We start from the raw sequence: 21,023 nt of genomic DNA on the forward strand, positions 1-21,023 counted from the left end.
AGTCTTGATTCTTCTGCAGGTAGAATGAAGCCTCACAATATCCTAAGACTACATCTCAATATTGAGATGATCAATTAATTTATTTATTCGCCAATCTAGATGGTATAATTTCATCCACATTATCCAATTAGTTTTAATAAAATGAAATATCATTCTTTGTGTCTCTTACCAAGTCAGTCGGAATCTCACTTCTGTTCCTAGGAAAGCTGGGTGGTCCATCATCGCATGTCTCGCCATGGCTTTCATTTTGATAGACTTTCTTTCCTTCCTTCCTTCCTTCCTTCCTTCCTTCCTTCCTTCCTTCCTTCCTTCCTTCCTTCCTTCCTTCCTTCCTTCCTCCCTTCCTCCCTTCCTCCCTTCCTCCCTTCCTCCCTTCCTTCCTTCCTTCCTTCCTTCCTTCCTTTTATCCTCTCCTTTGAGTTTCTCTTCTCCCTCTGTGTGTGTGGTTTATGATCACAAACTTATCAGTTAGACACACCTTCCTAGTTTGGAACTTTCCAATCATTGTTGGATGGGGTGACCACTGATAAGAAATGTGACGACATAACATTCCCCACAATGCACTTTTGCTACTGTTGTAATGTCACCTACTCATACCCAGGTGGCACTGCTGTATAAGCTATTTGCATCATAGTATAAAGGGTTAACTATGTAAGTCTGAATAAAACGTATTCTATACATTTGACCTTAGAAACTTTAATTCAAAGCGATAGGGATTAAGTCTGACACTTGTAGCAATTAGAGACAGACCTCTAGGAGTCTCTCTGAATGTTTCTCACACTGTTGATCTATGGACTGTAATGATATGAATGGGCCTTGTTTTCTCACAGAGACATCAGTACCTCCTCTGTCATACCAGCATAGAAACATAGAATGTGTTGGCAGATAAGAACCACTTGGCCCGTCTAGTCTGCCCAATATACTGAATACTGTGAATAGCCCTTGGCCCTATCTTATATGAAGGATGGCCGTATGCCAACCCATGCATGCTTAAACTCCTTCACTGTATTTGCAGCTACCACTTCTGCAGGAAGGCTATTCCATACATCCACTACTCTCTCAGTAAAGTAATACTTCCTGATATTACTTTTAAACCTTTGCCCCTCTAATTTAAAACGATGTCCTCTTGTAGCAGTTTTTCTTCTTTTAAATATTCTCTCCTCTTTTACCTTGTTGATTCCCTTTATGTATTTAAAAGTTTCTATCATATCCCCTCTGTCTCGTCTTTCTTCCAAGCTATACATGTTAAGGTCCTTTAATCTTTCCTGGTAAGTTTTATCCTGCAATCCATGTACTAGTTTAGTAGCTCTTCTCTGAACTCTCTCCAAAGTATCAATATCCTTCTGGAGATATGGTCTCCAGTACTGCGCACAATACTCTAAATGAGGTCTCACTAATGCTCTGTAGAGCGGCATGAGCACCTCCCTCTTTCTACTGGTAATGCCTCTCCCTATACACCCAAGCATTCTGCTAGCATTTCCTGCTGCTCTATGACATTGTCTGCCTACCTTTAAGTCTTCTGAAATAATGACCCCTAAATCCCTTTCCTCAGATACTGAGGTTAGGACTGTATCACTGATTTTATATTCTGCTCTTGGGTTTTTATGCCCCAGGCGCATTATCTTGCACTTATCAACATTACATTTTAGTTGCCAGATTTTTGACCATTCCTCTAGTTTTCCTAAATCCTTTTCCATTTGGTGTATCCCTCCAGGAACATCAACCCTGTTACAAATCTTTGTGTCGTCAGCAAAAAGACACACTTTACCATCGAGGCCTTTTGCAATTTCGCTGATAAAGATATTAAACAATATGGGTCCCAGAACAGATCCCTGAGGTACCCCACTGGTAACAAGACCCTGGTCTGAATATACTCCATTGACTACGACCCTCTGTCTGTCCCTCAGCCACTGCCTAATCCATTCAACAATATGGGAGTCCAAGCACAAAGACTGCAATTTATTGATAAGCCTTCTATGTGGGACAGTATCAAAAGCCTTACTAAAGTCTAGATAAGCGATGTCTACTGCACCTCCGCCATCTATTATTTTAGTCACCCAATCAAAAAAGTCTATAATAATAGTTTGACATGACCTCCCTGAAGTAATCCCATGCTGTTTTTCATATTTCAATTCATATTTCATATTTCAATTCCTTAAGTATTGTTTCCATTAATTTCCCCACTATTGATGTCAGGCTTACTGGCCTATAGTTGCCTGATTCCTCCCTACTACCTTTCTTGTGAATGGGCACAACATTTGCTAATTTCCAATCTTTTGGGGCGACTCCTGTTACCAGTGATTGGTTAAATAAATCTGTTAATGGTTTTGCTAGTTCACCGCTGAGCTCTTTTAGTAGCTTTGGGTGTATCCCATCAGGCCCCTAAGACTTATTTGTATTAATTTTAGACAGCTGACTTAGAACCTCTTCCTCTGTAAAGACACATGGATCAAAAGATTCATTAGTCTTCCTTCCTAACTGAGGTCATTTTCCTTCATTTTCCTTTGTAAAAACTGAACAGAAGTATTCATTGAGGCAGTCAGCTAGTTCTTTATCTTCTTCCATATACCTCCCTTCTTTTGTTTTGTGATTGTTACAAAACACACATCTTTACAGACACTCTTTTAGAGACGAATATTCTCCTAGTGAGAAATATATATAATATACTGGATACATTTTGTCTTCATAACATATAACAATATAATACAAAGTGTTTTTTATATATATATAATATAATCATAAATTTATAAGTAGACAAGGAGGCTTCTTCTCAGACTGGTACATTTATGAGAAGAATAACACTAAAGAGCAGAAACCTTTATACACCGAAACCTTACTTTGGCCTACTCCAGACATACAAAATTGTAACTAGTCGAGCATGGCTCTTAAATGAACATCCATCTTGAGTAGAATAATTGGATATCAATGTATATACCTATGAAAAGGCACAACAGTACCCAATAGAGCATGCATTTCTCTTGTTAAAGACTAGGCTTCAAGCAGAGAGGCCCAAAAACAAACAGCAACTGAAAACCTGCTTAAGAGCATTGAGGAAGAAACACAGCGTCTGGCGATGTTCAAGACTTCAGGAAGTCATTGCCAACAAAGGGTTTTCAACCAAGTATTAGAAATTTAAAATTTTATTTACAATTATTTAATTTGTCCGATTACTTTTGACCCCCTGAAATGAAGGGATTGAGTTTAAAAAAGCTTTAGTTCCACACTTTTTTATGCAATCATTTTGTTCAACCCGCTGAATTAAAGCTGAAAGTCTGAACTTCAACTGCATCTGAATTGTTTTGTTCAAAATCCATTGTGTTAATGTACAGAACAAAAATTTGAAAAATAGTCTGTCCAAATATATATGGACCTATTTGTAATTCCATGTCTTTCTGACAACCTCCATTTTTAGGAGTTTCAAGACCAGTTTCAGGTACTGCTTCCCAAATCTTCAACAACCCTAAAAGGGGACATCACTTCTTTGCTGGAGAAAATTGGTCTAGACCCGCATAACTACCAGCTGGGAAAAACAAAGGTTTGTCATATTTTTACGTTCTCTATGCATGATTTATCATAGACTGGCGGCATATGCTGGTCTAGAATAACCCACACACTACCAGAGCCTGCACCTAATTTATGACTAGGCTTAAAAAGGCCTTCAGCAGTCCATGCGCATAAACTGAAATCTACACCAGCCACTAGTGTTGACCGAAGTCACTTCCTTCAAAACTTCTGAATAATACTGTACTCAGATTTGTCTCGGTACAGTATTAGAATGTATGGGCTAAGATGAGCCGAAGTTAGTTATTCATGAAGAAACACGTGACTTCATAGAATAAGTTCAGTAGTTGATTTTTAGAACAAAATAATTTTTTATTAGAATTTTCAAAGAAATTTCAATATAACATACAGAAAAATTTAATTTTTCACATGTAATATTACTTCAAATCACATGGGGTGGGAACACATAATCTACGTTTCAAATATAATTAATTATGCATGTATCAGAATAAATTGCAGTAAAATAAAATAAACATGTACACAAAAGTGCCTTCTTGTAGTTGATTTTTAAAGTAGAAAGCCACTTTAGAACTTGAAACCAAACTCTGCTTCGGTTCCAAGGTGCTAGTCGTACTTTGTGTCTTTATTCCATGTCCAGAATAGGGTGCTTTTGTTCTGCTGAAAAACAGCTCTGAAGGCTTTGCTGTTCCAAGTGCCCAAAGCAAAAAAGTCCTAAGAAGAGGGGAGGGCTGTTTTAGCTGGGATTGGTAGCAGCTATAGATATGGGCCTGGTCTTGCTTTCAGACAATACCAGAATCACGGCATTATATCAACTACATCAGAAGATATAGCTTTTAGAAATCAAATCTGCAGTCAAACCTGTTTTACTCTTTCAGCTGCATACACTGCCATCCCAACTTTTTCTCCCCCCCCCCCCCCCCCCACAATTATTTATTAATACAAACGTCAAAATATAAAACAGATGTAATGTTGCCTTTAGTTCATACCTCAAATCTCTAACATGATTATATCATCTTTATCCCCAAAGCTAGAGGAGGAAAGCTGGTGTATAAAAAAAATAATAAACTATCCCCATGCAGACCATATTTTGGACCAGAGTTCTGACTTCTATTGTGATTGACATTTAATTTTTTAATATACTGTAAGAAGGTACAAGAAATAATCGTGGATGATAGGTAAGTGTCACCGAGGTTCCTGGCTTCGGTGGAGTAAGAGCCGGTTTTTATTTTGTCAGCAGCAGTTGCTGTTTGACACCTTGATACTTAGTATGGCTATAATAGCTGATCCGGGACGGCTCTTACTCGGAGTAGTCAAAGTGCTGGATGGGCAACTACTCCCCATGTTCCAGGCCTGGTTGTGCCAGGCATAAAAATCAGCCAGCACTGCCAGGTGGAGAGGATTACCTCCGTCTGACAGTGGAGCTCTGGAGGTCTGTGTGCTTTGATCTGAGGGCTGTGTTGGGATCTGTGGCTTGAGCCGGGCTGGAGGGCTCAGACCCCTGTGACGGCGAACAGGCCACCTAATGCTTGCCTGTGGACTTGACAAGGCAGAACTTCCAACAAGGTGTGAAGTAACACCCAGGAGAAAAGGTGACTGTTTTGTATATGAACTTTTCATGTGTGTGAACAATCACCAAGCAACTTGCGTTTTTGTTTTGCTTTCATATGTGAATAAACACCGATGTTTTGAACCAAGAACTTGTACTTTTCCTCTGTGCTGCACCCGCTAATCCTAACTACCAGAGCGAATCTCCACAATACCTACACTTTATTGACCAGTTTTATCCAGTTGCCATCCCGATTTCTAACAGCTATATCTTCTGATGTAATGGATATAATGCTGTGCCCAAAATACTGTAGCTGAGCACAATTGGTTTGTTATTTTCAGAATTTCCATAGTGATGAATGTAGAGAGCACACCACGCACTTTGGAGGCCCTGTTCTGGAGACCCTTTATTTTGGATTTTGCAGCAGGTTGTTTATTGAGGCAGGGGCGCATTAATATTGGTTGGCATCTCCTTTTTCCAGTAGTATATCTTGTACGGGTTGTAACTTGATAAACTGGCTACTGTTTCAGACTTTTTTTTTTTTTGTCTTAACATCAAGCATTGTTCACTCTGTTTTTCAGGTTTTCATGAAGGAACCAGAAAGGCAAAAGCTGCAAGATACCCTTCATCAGGCTGTCATCAGGAAAATCATTCTACTGCAAAGTCTTTTCCGTATGGTTGTGGATAGGAGAAATTTCTTGAGAATGAAAAGTGCAGCTGTCACTATACAGGTAAAACGGGACTTAAAGGGGTGTGCATATGTCTATACCAAAATCCTAGTTGTGGAAAGCCCATCCTTAGAAATGACCGAGCTGAATGATTAGATAAAATGCATGAATCTTATAATAGTGCAAAAACATTTGACAAGCACACATTTTTGCTTGTCTTTACTATGTATTATTATGTTTGACAGGATACCCAAACTTTTGCTAATTGTTTTTTATTACTATGCATTTAGCTCATACTAAAATTTGCTATAAAAGCTTCTGTCACCTTGACAGCATACGGTGTACCCAGTAAAAATTGACTGACCGAACCATTGTAAATCAGTGACATATTTGCAAACTGATATGTCCTAATCACTGATTCCTTTAAAAATGGGGCCTATGACACGAGGGTATGCAAAGCCTGACACGCTAGTGTGTACTCATATTTTTTTAACCAACTGGAACTTACACATATATGTTCTTGGAAAAAATTTGGAATGGGTTGACTTCAGTAACCAGAAAGATTACCAAATCTGAGGATTTTTAGTTTAGAAAAAAGACGGACGAGGAGAGATCTAATAAGTATGGACAAACATATTGGAACACGTCTCTTAATTATTGAGTTCAAGTGTTTGATTCAGTCCAGTTATCACAAATCATGTATAAAATCCAGCTCCTAGCCATGCAGTCTGCCTTTACAAACCTATGTGAAAGAATGGGTCCTACTAAAGAGCTCAGTGAATTCCAGCCTGGTACTGTAATAGGATGTCACTATTGCAACAAGTAAGTTGATTAAATTAATTCCCTCCTAGATATCCCAGCTTCACCTGTGAGTGGTATTATTGTAAAGTTTTTAAGGGACCACAGCAACTTGTCTACAATGTGGCAGACCATGTAAAATGACAGAGCGGGCACGCATAAAGTTACCAGTGTTCTCCTGACTGCAGAGTTTCAAAACTCCTCTGGCATTAAGGGGAATCTGTCAGCAGTTTTATGCTTCTAGGTTCTAACAGCTCCAGCACATGCCAATGAGTCCCCATATTCATGAGCCCATGGCTCTCCCAGCCCACCTGCCTCTGATTACCAGTTTATTTCCAACAAAATCAGCAGCAAGTGGGCGGAGAAAGCCAGGAGCTTATGAATATTCAGGACTCATTAGGCTTTGGATCTGTACAATACAAGATTTTGGCAGAACGGCTGGGTCAATTAAAGAAAGTGGACCTGTCCTTAGTTGACAGATTCCCTTTAACATTCGCACAAAAACTGTGCACTGGCAGTTTCATGGCATGGGTTTCCATGGCCAAGGAGCTGCATGCAGGCCATACATCACCAAGCACAATACTAAGTGTCAGATGGAGTAGTGTTAAGTACATCACCACCAGACTCTGGAGCATTGAAAATGTGTTCTGTGGAGTGACGAATCATCCCTCTCTGGCAGTCTGACGGATGAGTCTGAGTTTGGCAAATGTCAGGAGAACATTACCTGCCTGACTGCGTTATTTTTCAGGGGTTGGTCTAGGCCCCTTCATCCCAATGACATATTGTATACTTTCAACTTTATGGGAACATTTTGGGGAAGGTCAGCTGTTCCAGGATTCCTGTGCCACAGTGCACAAGACAAGGTCTATGAAGGCATGTTTGTGTCAGTTTGGTGTGAAAGAACTTGACTGGCTCGCACAGAGCCCTCAGCCCCATCAAACCTTTGGGATGAGCCTGAATGGAGATTGCACGCCAGACCCTCTCATCCAACATCCATGTCTGACCTCACTAAGGCTCTTCTGGATGAATGGACAAAAAGTACCACAGACTCACTCCAAAATCTTGTAGCATGCCTACCCAAAGCGGTGACCAACTCCATATAATGTCTGTGGACTTAGAATTGGATTTCCTAAAAGTTGTGTAGGTGTCCCAACACTTTTGCCATATAATGTATAGCAAGTGACCTCCCTAAAATAATTCTAAAGGGCCAGGCGGTGTTGGTCTCGGCAGTGTTGGTCTCCTACTGCCGGCCCTGTCTGCCGGGTAAATCTGGCATCTGCGCCGTCCCGTTCAGTATTCGGTGCAGGCGCAATGAGTAAAGGGCGCTTGCCGGCTACTGGCTTCCTCACTGCGCCAGATTTCCTCAGCGCACAGGGCCTGCAGTTGGAGGTGAAGGCTGCCTGGCCCTGTCGATCTAATGTAGCAGGGTGTGGCCAGAGGTGGAAGAACGGAGCTTCTAGGAGCAGGAACAACACCTAGAGGCTAATTAGCATATTATAAAAATTATATTTCTGGAGTAACAAGGGCATAGATAAAAGTAGGAATAGGCTAGTTAGGTTCAGCTGACATTAGCACATCGTTAGTGTAAGCTAGCTTAATAGGGTTAATTCTGGTGACAGAAACCCTTTAAGTGTAATATGCATATGCACTTACTGTGATACTTTAAGTAATCTTGCAAATATCTCTAAATGTATAATAATTTTTTTTTCTTTGAAGGCATACTGGAGGTCATATATTGTGAGACGGGACTTGGTGCTTATGAGGAATGCTGCTGTATGCATCCAGGCAGCCTGGAGAGGTCATGTACAGAGAAAGATCTTTATTGGACAGATTCAGGCTATACGAATATTACAAGCGCTTTTCAAAGGATATTTACAAAGGCAAAAGTAAGTAGTGGATCCACTGAATTAAAGCAGTTGTCCGCTTTTTACTGTTGAGAGCAGAGAAGGCAGCGCTTGTTCAAACAGCTGATCGTCGGGGGTTCCGGGAGTCAGACCCCTGCTGATCTAATATTGATGACCTATCCAGAGGATAAATCATTAATAGTAAAAAGCAGACAACCCCTTTGAGCAGGTATCAAAACTGTATCCATTGATTTTGTTTGTATTGAAAGTACGGTTAATTTATGTAAGAAACCTATGGGTTAGATTTACCAAAACAGGTGTAAAGGAAAACTGACTTCGTTGCCGATGGCAAACAATAAGAATTCACCTTTCATTTTCCAGAGCTCCTTTGGACAATAAAAGTATCAATCTGGTTGGTTGCTATGGGCAACAAAGCCAGTTTTCCTTTGCACCACTTTTGTTAAATCTCCCCCTTTTGTATTACTGTTATCCTTATTTTTGGCTAATTGACTCCTTGAATGTACAGTTATGCCAAGGTGCAGGAGGAATGAATGGAGCAGGCTCACAAGGTGATCCCACTCCATATGCGGCAGGTGCTGGCAATGTAATACAGCTGACACCCAGCTGCAGTGACTGGGATTGGAGATAGCTTTGATCTCGGTCATTTAACCACTCGTATGCCATGGTCATTAGCAACTGGGGCATCTGAGGGGCTAGACAAGGGGGGGGGGGGGCCTCCCTATTTCCTCTGCTTGCAGCACCCATGGCTAAATTGTGGGGTTCCTTCCTATCAGATCTGTCATCACTAGCTGATCGGGTCCTCCCACATCAGCTGTTTGAGTGTAGGTCTTTTGCCAGAGTTTGCCGCTGGAACTACACAGCACCATCAACCTTGTAAAGAGAGCACTGCTCACCTTGACTTCAGTGGGAGCATATATCAAATAATTAATTGATTGCCACGTATCTTAAAGGGAATGTCATCAGAAAATGACCTATTGTTTACAGTCGCAATAAAAAGTATGTGAACCCTTTGGAATGATATGGATTTCTGCACAAATTGGTCATAAAATGTGATCTGATCTTCATCTAAGTCACAACAATAGACAATCACAGTCTGCTTAAACTAATAACACACAAAGAATTAAATGTTACCATGTTTATATTGAGCACACCATGTAAACATTCACAGTGCAGGTGGAAAAAGTATGTGAACAGTGTCTGTATACAGACTTAAGCCTTATTCACATGTCCGTATCCGTGCTCAAATCCGTGAGCAGGTAGTCAGTGGAGCTGTCCGTGAAGGATCTGTGTTGGGTCCGTGTGTCCGTTTTTTGCTTTCTGTGTTGCATCCGTGTTTCACTGAACAGATGAATTTTTTTTTTTTAAAAGCATCTCTTCCTAATGATCCGTGAACCATGGATGGCATCCGTGTTGCATCTGTGGTTTTCACGGACCCATAGACTGTGATGGATCCACAAACAAAATCGAGCATGCATCGGTGTTAAAAACACTGACCCACGGACCGTGCTAAAACACTGATGTCTGAATACACACATTAAAATTAATGGGGACGTGTGCTGTCCGTGGGGAACACGTACAGCACACGTCTGTGAAACATTGACATGTAAATGAGGCTTTACAGAGAATGCTATTAATCACTGATAATACCTCCTCTATGTACAACTATCAGTGACTGACAGCTATCTCTGTATACACACTTACACAGAGAATGCTATCAAGCACTGATAATACCTCCTCCATGTACAACTATCAGTGAATAACATCTATCTCTCTGTATACAAACTTAGGGTCCATTCACATGTCCGCATTATGGGTCCGCATCCATTCCGCAATTTTGCGGAATAGCTGTGTACTAATTCATTTTCAGTGGGGCCACAAAAGATGCGGACAGCACAATGTGTGCTGTCCACATCTGAACTTCCGTTCCGTGGCCCCGCAAAAAAAATAGAACCTGTCCTGGTGTTTGCTTCCAGAATTTGCTGGAATTTAATTAAATCCATTCTTCCCTCTACCTGTGAAATGTTGGTCCACTCCCATACTTAATGGTTGGAGAGTTGTTCTTTTCATTAAATTCTATGCCCTTTTTTCTCTCCAAACATACCTTTGCTCATTGTGGCCAAAGAGTCCTCCCGCCACTACTTTCCCTGCTCCGTTCTCAATATAGGTGCGGGTCCCAGTGCGGTTGATCCTCCGGGACTTTGCCGGCTGCCTTTACGAGATAGGTGTGGGTCCCACCTCTAGGACCTGCACATATCAGACAATGGGGGCATATCCTAGCGATAACCCTTTAACATACTAATCCATTGTTATGCTCTAATATGATTTATAATTTTAAATATTGCTAAACTAATAATTATTTGTCTCTTCCAAGGTTCATTGTCATGTTAGATGCAAAGAGGAAGGCAGATGCAGAGGAGGAGAAAAGAAAGCAAGAAGCCATTGAAAAGGAGAGAGAAACCCTGATGGAGAAGATTAGAAAGGAAAATGAGCAGAAACGGATAGAAGAGGAACTTAAAAAGCAAGCAGAAGTGACTGATGCTGGGACATCAAAAACTGTTTCTGGATCGGTCATACAGAATGCACCTCAAGAAGACAGTAAGATAGAAAAGCAAAGTGAAATTACAAAGCAAGAAGAACCAATATGGTTGAAGAGAACAGATGAAGATGAGAGGATTCAAAGAGAGAATGACCGGAACAAGGCAGAGAAGAGTCCAGTGGAAAGTGAGGAGACAAAAATATCTCAAGATGTGCCATATCGAGGGATATCTAATCGTATAGTGGCAGCTAATGCCTGTGGTGAAATTAAGAGCCTTGACCGTTCAGCCAGCAGCCGTGAAAGGGAAAACAGGAGGCTCCGATGTATGCTTCACGACATGCTGCAGAACAAACATATCTACTCCTCATTGGAGGATGGGCACGTGGAAGGTGCTATTTCACAAGTTGGACAGCAGAGTAGTAGTAGTAGTAGTAGTGCTAAAGAAAAGTTGCTTGTAGTATCTCAAGAGGAAAAGTCAGACCAAGAGAAAGAACAAATATTTATTAAGGCCAGTGAAGCTACAACTCTAGTTCAGAACTCTGAGAAACCTAAAAGGCCACCAAATCTTGATTTGGACCTTCAGCAGATGTCAAAAAGGCCATCTTTAGATCAGTGCAATGAAAGTTCACCACTAGATGTTGAAACCCCAACTGTAGGAATCATCCAGAGGTATAGTGACCATGAAAAACTGAGAAACAAAGCCGAAAGGTGGAAGGAGAAGAGACAAAATGAGTCTGGCCCGGTTGAAGTTACAGGCACACCTGAGCGAGATGAGTTTAATCTTCAAAGGGATGGCAAGGATATGTCGGCAAGGTATTTTGAGGTTCTCATTAGTAGTTTGTTAGGTGGCAAGTATATCGATTTTAATACGGTGCAGATAGTTGATGGCTCTAATCATTGCTCAACAGGGAGAAGCCATCTGCAGAGGATTCCACGAGGTTACAATCTCCTCCTGCCCCTCAGGTTTGTGATCGAATAGCTTTTACAAGACTGCTGTAGTTATTTACTGTTTGCAGTATTTGAACTGTTTATGGTTTTGTTTGTAGCCACCTCCTCTGCATGTTGAAATAGATAAAGGACCAAATAAAGCTCACCTACAAAAAAAGAAATCCAACGAATACAGCATTCAGTCTGACATTGTACCAGACTCTAAGTGAGTGAGATGATGAAATAATCCTGAATTTTCTGGAATGATTTTTAATTGCTTTTCTAGGTGCAAATTCCATTCCCTTTTATTTGCAGGCACACTTTCAGGGGTCCTCTTTACAGGCTTTTGGGGATGAAGCCTGATAAAAAAAGCAGCAAAGAAATTCCTCTGACCCCAGAGGGTACCGAACAGCCAGCTTTTCCACCATCAATCCAGGATAGTGTTGCAGCAAAAAGATCCATAGAAGGTTATTTTTTTGTAACATATATTCTCTATCTCACATGACTGAAATTAAGACTGACGCATACATTCATATATACCACAGGGGCAGTTATTGGAGGACAGACAAGTCGCCAGTCACCTGTTGAACCACCCAATAAACTTCTTAGGAGTCGCTCCATTAAAATTGGTAAAGCCACTACTGTGTCTGAAACATGGAAGTCATCTTTGTGCCGGGAGATCACCAATTCTACTGAGCTAAAACATCTTGATGATTTTTTGTTTACCAAGGTAAATTGTGAAGAAATAGAAAGTGCAATGATAAATTATTTGTGGTGATTATAACTATTATTTGCTTGCTTGTAATTCCCCGGAGATGTCCTCCTGATGTCCTCTGAACAAACTAGAGATATTGTTTAACCCCTCTTACATTAATACATTAACCTGATGGCGACCAAATGCCATACATGTACAGGGCTGGGCTTTAATCCGGAGTGCCATACAAGTATGGCATGGAATTAAAGCTCCTGCCTGCAATCTAACAGGAGCAGATCTGGTCCTCAGCTATCAGAGACGGGTGGAACCCCTTAGAGAATACAGAAGCAGTTTATTACTGCTATACCATAGTTCAGCCCCAGCTGAACCAAATACCACAGTGCAGCACAAAATACTCCCACCTGCGCCACAGTATTCAACTGTATCGCTGTTCGCAAATGTTGTCCCTCTTTACAATTTTCTAAAGTTCGGAGGTTGTCGGAAGTAGCGTTAAATTCGCAAACACTGTTTGCGACTTTTTTCCAACAAAAATTTGGCGTGGCGGAAATGAAAAATTCCTTCCATGGTTCTTAGAAAAAAAATGATTGGTCCCAAAGGCCAAAACGGGTAACTATACATGAAATTGTCAATTGTGGCTATACACATTCTCATACTGTTCTTGAAATATATCATGCTTACTATTATATGTAGGAACCAACATAATAGCTGCTTGTCTCTGGCCCAGACCCCGTGTTAGGACAGGCAATCATTATCAAAATCACGGACAACCCCTTGATCCTCTGCCCAGCCGCCCCCCCCCCCCCCTCAGAAAAAATCCCAAATAGTAGAAATTACACTGTAAAAATTAAATGTTATTTTCTCCTAAGATGTGTCTTAGTAATTGCTTGAGTCATTTTTTTGGTCTGCTCAGATTACCACTCTGCACCAGGATAAATCTGCAATTGAAAGTCTGCTCTACAGAGCCATGGAAATGTTTAGAGCCAATCTCAAGTCCATGTATTCTTCGCCTGTAAGTTACTACATAAATGTCTGTGTAAAAGTTGAATATATAATTTTCTTTCTATGCTAGATGTTTTTCTTTCTTAAATACTCCTTATCCAGGCATGAATGTTGTATTACTGGGTACTATCTTCCTGCAAACCACTGTATCAAAAAGCTCAAATGGCAAGAATATATAGTACTTACAAAGTAGGGACTCAGCTTGAAGCAGTGTACTTCATTTTCATCTAGTAGAATTGATTCGAAAATATGTAAAAATAAATAAGATGTAAGGTTCTTATGACTTGTTTTTTTTCTTTTAGAACGGGCACATTCATGCTGGTTACAAGGACCTTATGGAGAACTTCCAGCTTCTTGTGAGCAGTCTAACTAAGGATAAGAATGAGAAGGATGTGAAGCTTGTTCTTAACTTGTTCCAGTCCTTCTTGGATGAATTTACACGTGGGTACTCTAAGAGAGAGGACCATGAACCCCAGAAGGTTGGTTTCATAATTCAAGGATATAATTGCACTACCAGTGCTTCTGTCTGACGGACAAAGGACAGGGAGTCTGAAACCTGGACTATCCAGCCTAAAACTGGACCTCTGGCCACAGCACAATTTCAGTTACTGCACCATCCTAATAAGGGCTCATGCACACGGGCGTTTGTTGTTTCTCGCCCATATTCCTTGGGGGACACAGGAAACCATGGGTATAGCTCTGCTCCCTAGGAGGCGTGACACTAAGTGAAAGCTGTAAGCCCCTCCTCCATCAGCTATACCCTTCAGCCTGGAGAAGAGACTGCCAGTTTTTGCTTAGTGTCCAAGGAGGCAAGACACCCCCTGCTTATGCAGGGTTGTTTTCCTATAATTTTTTATTTTTTGCGTTATTTGTTGTTTTAATTCGATTTTTTTCTACTTACAGGGACAACAGAGGCGCATTAGACCCCTCTGTTTCTCCCGGGGTTGAGTTGCGCCAGTGCCGGTAATTCCGCACTGCCGTCTCCCCCACAGAAGACGAGGTGGACCAGGGCAGCCTCGCTCCCCTGCGTCCCGCCAGCTCAGGGTCGCCCGCACGCCAAGTCCCACCCCCGGCTCCCTGCCACTGCGGTGCCAGGAGCTGAAGGGGCGACCCCGCTGGATGGATTGAGGGCGAAGACAGCGTATGGTGAGAGTGGCTGCTCCAGCCTCCCCTTCCTCCCTCCCACCGCTGCTACACCCCCCCCCCCCATGGGCATATCAGGACCGTTACCGGGCATCATTTGGGGGGGACTTTGTCTTGGGCAAGTCCTTGGCACGGACGCTGCCTTCAGGGGACGGCTGCAGGCAAGGAGGCCGCCTGCCACATCCAGGCTCGGCGGGGGCCGCTTACTTGGCGCGAACGGCGCCATTTCATCTTGGTCGGCACTTCATCACCTTGGGGGTTAAAATCATTTTTGCCGCGCGCGCGCGGCTCGGCTTCTCCTTCAGCGCGGCAGAGGGGGGCGGAGCTTCCTACATGCGCTCCGCTACTTCCGGTTTCGTCAGGCTCCACTTCTCATAGTGCTGCGTGGAATCCTCTCTGCCGTCCGATCCTGAAGCCATTCATCTCCGTGCTGCTGCCTCTCCTCCACAGCCTCCTCAGTCTGTTCCCCTTGCTGCTGCCGCTTGCATCATCCGGGTCTGGTAGGACTGTTAACCCCCTCCGTGCCACCAGTACTGTTGCTTGGGTGTAATCCCCGTTCAGCTTTTCTCTGGGGTCTCCCACTTTAAGTGCAACATCTTTTTTTCCACCATGTCAGACCCTTCTGCAGCCGCCAAGCCTTGGTACCATGCCTGCACTGCTTGTAGGGAACCCTTTCCCCGGGGGCAGTCTGATCCGCACTGTACTGCATGCCGAGCTCCACCGCAGCCTCAGTCGCCCGCTGTGTCGCTCCCTGCTTCCTCTGACCCGCCTGACTGGGCTAGATCCCTGTCCCAGGCCGTGTAAAGCCTCACTCATGTCGTGGGCCGCCTAATAGACAGGCCGCCTACCCCGCAGGACGCCACTCTTACTGTCGCGCCCTCCGGGTCCACTGCTTCTGCGGCTGCAGCGGGTTCACTCTCTCTTAGTGACCCCTCCAGAGCTAGGCACTCTCAGAAGCGTCTTAGAGTAGAGCGAGCCTCCTCCTCAGAGGCCTCCCTCTCCCCGCCACGCGTGCGCACCCAGACGGGCCTCTCCTCTCCAAAGGATTCGCTCTCTGAAGGTGAATTGGCGGTTTCAGATTTGGAAATGGACTCGGCCCTGCCGTCCAAGCTAGCCTCAGCAATGGATCAACTCATCTCTGATATTCGTGACACCTTTAAGGTGCAAGATGACCCCCCTAGCTCTGACGCGGCTAGCGTCTCCTTTATCAGACCCAGGCAGGCCTCAAAAGTCTTTCCAATCCACTCTGATTTCTCCTCCGTGGTGTCTAAGGCTTGGGCTCGCCCGGACGCCCGTTTTGTCAACCCCAAGAAGCTGGACATTTGCTATCCTTTTCCAGCCGATGTCGTGGCCACCTGGTCGTCCCCACCCAAGGTGGACCCCCCTGTGGCCCGGCTGTCAAAGAACACGGCCATCCCTGTTCCCGACGGGTCCTCTCTTCAGTCAGCCGAGGACTGTCGCATGGAGACCCTTTCCAAGGGCATTTTTGCTGCCTCCGGTTCTGCTCTCAGACCGGTTTTTGCCTCTGCTTGGGCAGGTAAAGCAATCTCTGCTTGGGGCGCGCAGCTGGAACAGGAGTTGGACTCGGACGTCCCCATCCAGGACCTACGTTCCTTGGCCCAGCTTATCATTCGGGCCGGGAATTTTGTTTGTGAGGCCTCCCTTGATGCGGGAGCCCTTATTGCACGCTCCTCCGCCCTGGCAGTTTCCGTCAGGAGGGAGCTCTGGCTGAAGGTTTGGAAAGCAAACGCTGCCTCCAAACGTTCCTTGGCGGGGCTACCGTTTGCGGGTTCCCGCCTTTTCGGGGTCCGCCTAGACGAGCTTATTTCGGAGGCCACGGGTGGTAAAAGCACCCATCTTCCTCAACCCCAAGCCAGGGGCGCCCCCCGCGGACGCCCTGGTGCGTCTCGTTTTCGGTCCTCCCGCAGGGCCTCTGGGGCTCCCCCCACAGCTGCCGCTTCGGCTCCTCCCCAGGATAAGCGTAGGAAGCCGTTTTTTCGGGCGCAGCCCTCCTGGCGCAGGCTGCCCGCACACCCGCAGCAATGCAGTCCTCTGCCTGAAGGCGCGCCCCCACCCACCCGGGTGGGGGGCCGGCTCCTCCTTTTCAGGGACGTCTGGATGGCTCACGTCTCCGACGCCTGGGCTCTCGAAATTGTGTCCTCCGGATACAAAATCGAATTTGCATCCTTCCCTCCAGATCGGTTCTTTCGCTCCCGCCCGCCGCGGGACCCGAAAAGCGCGGCTGCGTTCTCCGCGGCTGTTCCAGCCTTACTGGACAGGGGGGTGATTACCCCCGTTCCTCTAGAGGAAAGGTTCCAAGGGTTCTACTCGAACCTCTTTGTAGTTCCCAAGAAGGGAGGTTCGGTGCGGCCCATTTTGGACCTCAAAAAGCTCAACCGTTTTCTCCTCCTTCGACGGTTTCGGATGGAGTCCCTCCGTTCCGCGGTGGCTTCCCTGGAGCAGGGAGATTTCATGTCTTCCATCGATATACAGGATGCCTACCTCCATGTTCCGGTAGCCCGGTGTCACCATCGCTTCCTCCGATTCGCCGTGGGGGACCTCCACTTCCAATTTGTCGCCCTTCCCTTTGGGCTGGCAACAGCCCCCCGGGTGTTCACCAAGGTCCTGGCCCCGGTTTTGGCCTTACTCCGTTCCAGGGGTGTTTTTCTGCTACCGTACTTGGACGATATCCTCATCAAGGCTCCGTCCCTTTCTCAAGCGGTTGCCAGCGTGGATCTCACTCTAGAGACTCTGGCGAGGTTCGGTTGGGTCATCAACTTCCCCAAGTCCTCCCTTCCCCCCTCCAGACAACTGGTCTTCCTGGGAATGCTTTTAAACACGGGAGCGGCGGAGGTACGTCTTCCCTCGGAAAAACGACTGATCCTCCGTCGGGCGGTTCGGGGTCTCCTTCTCCACCGTCGACCGTCCTTCCGCTTCTGCAAGCGGGTCTTGGGGCAGATGGTTGCCTGCTTCGAGGCGATCCCATTTGCGCAGTTTCACTCCCGCCCTCTCCAACGGGCGAACCTCTCCTCCTGGGACAAATCGCCGGAGTCTCTGGATCATCCCTTCCATCTATCGCCTCCGGTGCGGTCATCTCTCCGCTGGTGGTTACAGTCCCCTCTTCTGGGCAGGTCCTTTCTGCCACTCAACTGGTTGGTGGTTACAACCAATGCCAGTCTCTTGGGCTGGGGAGGCGTGTTTCCTCCCCGATCCGTCCAGGGCATTTGGTCTCCATCGGAGTCCAAACTCTCGATCAATGTCCTGGAGCTGAGAGCGGCCCTTCTGTCTCTGCGACACTGGACTCATCTGCTGAAGGGTCATCCAGTTCGTGTGCAATCGGACAACGCCACGGCTGTGGCGTACATAAACCACCAGGGGGGCACTCGCAGCGCTGCAGCAATGCGGGAGGTCACCAGCATTCTCCGTTGGGCGGAAGCCCACGTCCCGGCCCTATCTGCAATTTTTATTCCAGGGGTGGACAATTGGGCGGCGGACTTCCTCAGTCGCACCACCGTCGACCCCAGCGAGTGGTCTCTTCACCCGGAGGTATTCGAGGCCATTTGCCTTCGTTGGGGCATACCGGACGTGGACCTCATGGCCTCCAAATTCAATCACAAGGTCCCCGCCTATCTGTCCAGGGCCAGGGATCCGGGAGCTTGCGGAGCCGACGCCCTCGTTCTTCCTTGGCGAGGCTTCGCGCGCCCATACGTATTCCCTCCCATCCCACTCCTGCACAAGGTCCTTCGGAAGATCGCGGCGGAAGGCGTCTCGGTGATTCTGGTCGCTCCGGACTGGCCCCGCCGGTCTTGGTACGCCGACCTCATGCTGCTCCTGGCAGACGCGCCCTGGCCGCTGCCCGCCAGGGAAGATCTTCTCTCTCAGGGACCGATCTTCCACCCGCGTTTAGGGTCCCTACGTTTGACGGCGTGGTTGTTGAGACCACCGTCCTGACACGTAGGGGTTTTTCTGCGGACGTCGTCAGCACCATGATCCGCGCCCGTAAGCCGTCCTCTTCTAGGATCTATTATAGGACCTGGAGGACCTTTTTGGGGTTCTGTGCCGATCTGGGGATTCCTCCGCTCTGCTTTTCTCTCCCCACCGTTTTGTCCTTCCTGCAGAGCGGACTTGCCCAAGGTCTGGGCCTTAGTTCTTTGAAGGGTCAGGTGTCTGCGCTGTCCATTTTGTTTCAGCGCCCACTGGCCCCCCTTGGTCCTGTCAAGACCTTCCTTCAGGGTGTGGCTCACGCGGTTCCCCTGTACCGCCCTCCGGTACCGCCCTGGGACCTGAACCTGGTTCTCTCAGCGCTCCAGGCTTCTCCTTTCGAGCCTCTGCGGACGGTTTCCTTGCGACTTCTGTCCTGCAAGGTTATTTTCCTTGTAGCCGTCACCTCTCTTCGGAGGGTGTCCGAATTGGCTGCACTCTCCTGTCTGGAACCTTTCCTAGTGTTCCACCAGGACAAGGTGGTTCTTCGTCCTGTCCCTTCCTTCCTTCCTTCCTTCCTAAGGTGGTCTCCGCCTTTCATCTGAACGAGGACATCGTTCTCCCCTCTTTGTGTCCTTCCCCTTCCCACCCGCGGGAGAGGAAGCTTCATCGCCTGGACGTTGTCAGGGCGCTCAAGGTTTACCTGGAGGTAACCAGCTCTTTCAGGCATACTGACTCGCTCTTTGTGGTTCCGGAGGGGTCGCGCAGAGGGATGGCGGCATCCAAAGTTGCTATCGCCCGTTTTGTCAAGATGGCTGTTACTGAGGCTTATCTCGCCAAGGGCAAGGTTCCGCCCCTTGGTGTTACCGCTCACTCCACTAGAGCGGTCGGGGCTTCCTGGGCTCAGAGGAATCGGGCTTCTACGGAGCAGATTTGCAAGGCGGCCACTTGGTCCTCCTTGCACACCTTCACCAAGTTCTACAGGGTGCATACTCATGCGTCGGCTGACGCTGCTTTAGGCCGTCTGGTGTTGCAGGCGGCAGTTGATTGATGCCTCTGGTGTTGGTCTAGTTTGTTCTGGTCCCTCCCTTCTGGGACTGCTCTGGAACGTCCCATGGTTTCCTGTGTCCCCCAAGGAATATGGGCGAGAAAAGGAGACTTTTGTATTACTTACCAGTAAAGTCTCTTTCTCGCTTTTCCTTGGGGGACACAGCACCCGCCCTTCATTTGGGTTACAGTTGTGGTTCCGGCTTGGTTGCCCCCGTTGGGGCTCGACAGTTCTTTTTCCGGTTGGTGGTTATCTTTCACTACTTGGACACGCAACTGGCAGTCTCTTCTCCAGGCTGAAGGGTATAGCTGATGGAGGAGGGGCTTACAGCTTTCACTTAGTGTCACGCCTCCTAGGGAGCAGAGCTATACCCATGGTTTCCTGTGTCCCCCAAGGAAGAGCGAGAAAGAGACTTTACTGGTAAGTAATACAAAAGTCTCCTTTTTTTGGTCCACAATTTGCAGATCCTGGCTATGTGCATTCCGCATTCTCAGAACGGAAGGACCGGCCCCTAATAGAACAGTCCTATCCTTATTTGTAATGTGGACAATAATGGGACATATTCTATTTTTTTTTTTTTGCTGAACAGCCACGCGGACATGGAATGCACACGGAGTCATTTCCGTTTTTTGCGGCACGTTGAAGTGAATGGTTTGGCATTTGGGCCGCAAAAAAACTGAACTTATACGGGGAACCAAACCGTCCGTGTGCATGATTCCTAAATGTGATTTTTGGGAAGGTCTGGAAGCTGAATTTGCAGTTGTGAAGTTGAAGTTCTCTTATTCACTCTTTATAATTATTTTCTTCTATGTTTTAGCAGAGGAAATCTCAAAAGAAGAAGAGGAAACAAGTCCAACATGTAAGCGTTCTATTTTGGCACTGTGTATGCCTACTCAACTTGTTAGCAGTCCAAAAAGGACCTGTCACCCCTCCTGACATGTCTGTCAGGAGGGGTGACAAGTTGACAATTTATTCAGAAATTTCTAGTAGAAATAAGAGGAACAGGACAAAGCGGATTGTAAGAATAGAGTCTATGGAATTGTTTTAAGAATACTAGCATTTACTAGAAATGCCTGGAGTGCTGTTAGGTCTTCTTGAAATGAGCATTCAAATCAATTAGTTTAAGACATTTGCATTTGTAAGATAAATGCATGTAAAACTAAACCAAAATTCATCAGGTCATAAATCTCAAACTAATAAATGTTTCAGGAAGTTCTAATGATAAGATATAAATGGTAGTGATCATACAGACAGATATATTCTTTAACCTCCTCACTGTAATCCTGTTACAAAGCACTACAAGCAGCATAGCTGTCCCTATATACTGTAGAACTG

General features: G+C 45.7%; 1 protein-coding gene across 1 annotated transcript in view; it reads left to right on the forward strand.

Annotated features, from left to right (window-relative positions):
* MYO9B (myosin IXB) overlaps nucleotides 1-21,023 on the forward strand; it is a 182,140-nt gene that overhangs the window by 116,012 nt on the left and 45,105 nt on the right. Inside the window, 11 exon segments of the mRNA XM_040417459.1 lie at nucleotides 3,413-3,535; nucleotides 5,650-5,799; nucleotides 8,251-8,420; nucleotides 10,771-11,748; nucleotides 11,844-11,898; nucleotides 11,982-12,088; nucleotides 12,178-12,329; nucleotides 12,408-12,592; nucleotides 13,488-13,586; nucleotides 13,879-14,055; nucleotides 20,506-20,547. Of these exon segments, the coding sequence (XP_040273393.1) occupies nucleotides 3,413-3,535; nucleotides 5,650-5,799; nucleotides 8,251-8,420; nucleotides 10,771-11,748; nucleotides 11,844-11,898; nucleotides 11,982-12,088; nucleotides 12,178-12,329; nucleotides 12,408-12,592; nucleotides 13,488-13,586; nucleotides 13,879-14,055; nucleotides 20,506-20,547 (2,238 nt within the window).

This window comes from Bufo bufo, chromosome 2 (genome assembly GCF_905171765.1).
Source record: "Bufo bufo chromosome 2, aBufBuf1.1, whole genome shotgun sequence".
Taxonomy (NCBI): Eukaryota; Metazoa; Chordata; class Amphibia; order Anura; family Bufonidae; genus Bufo; species Bufo bufo.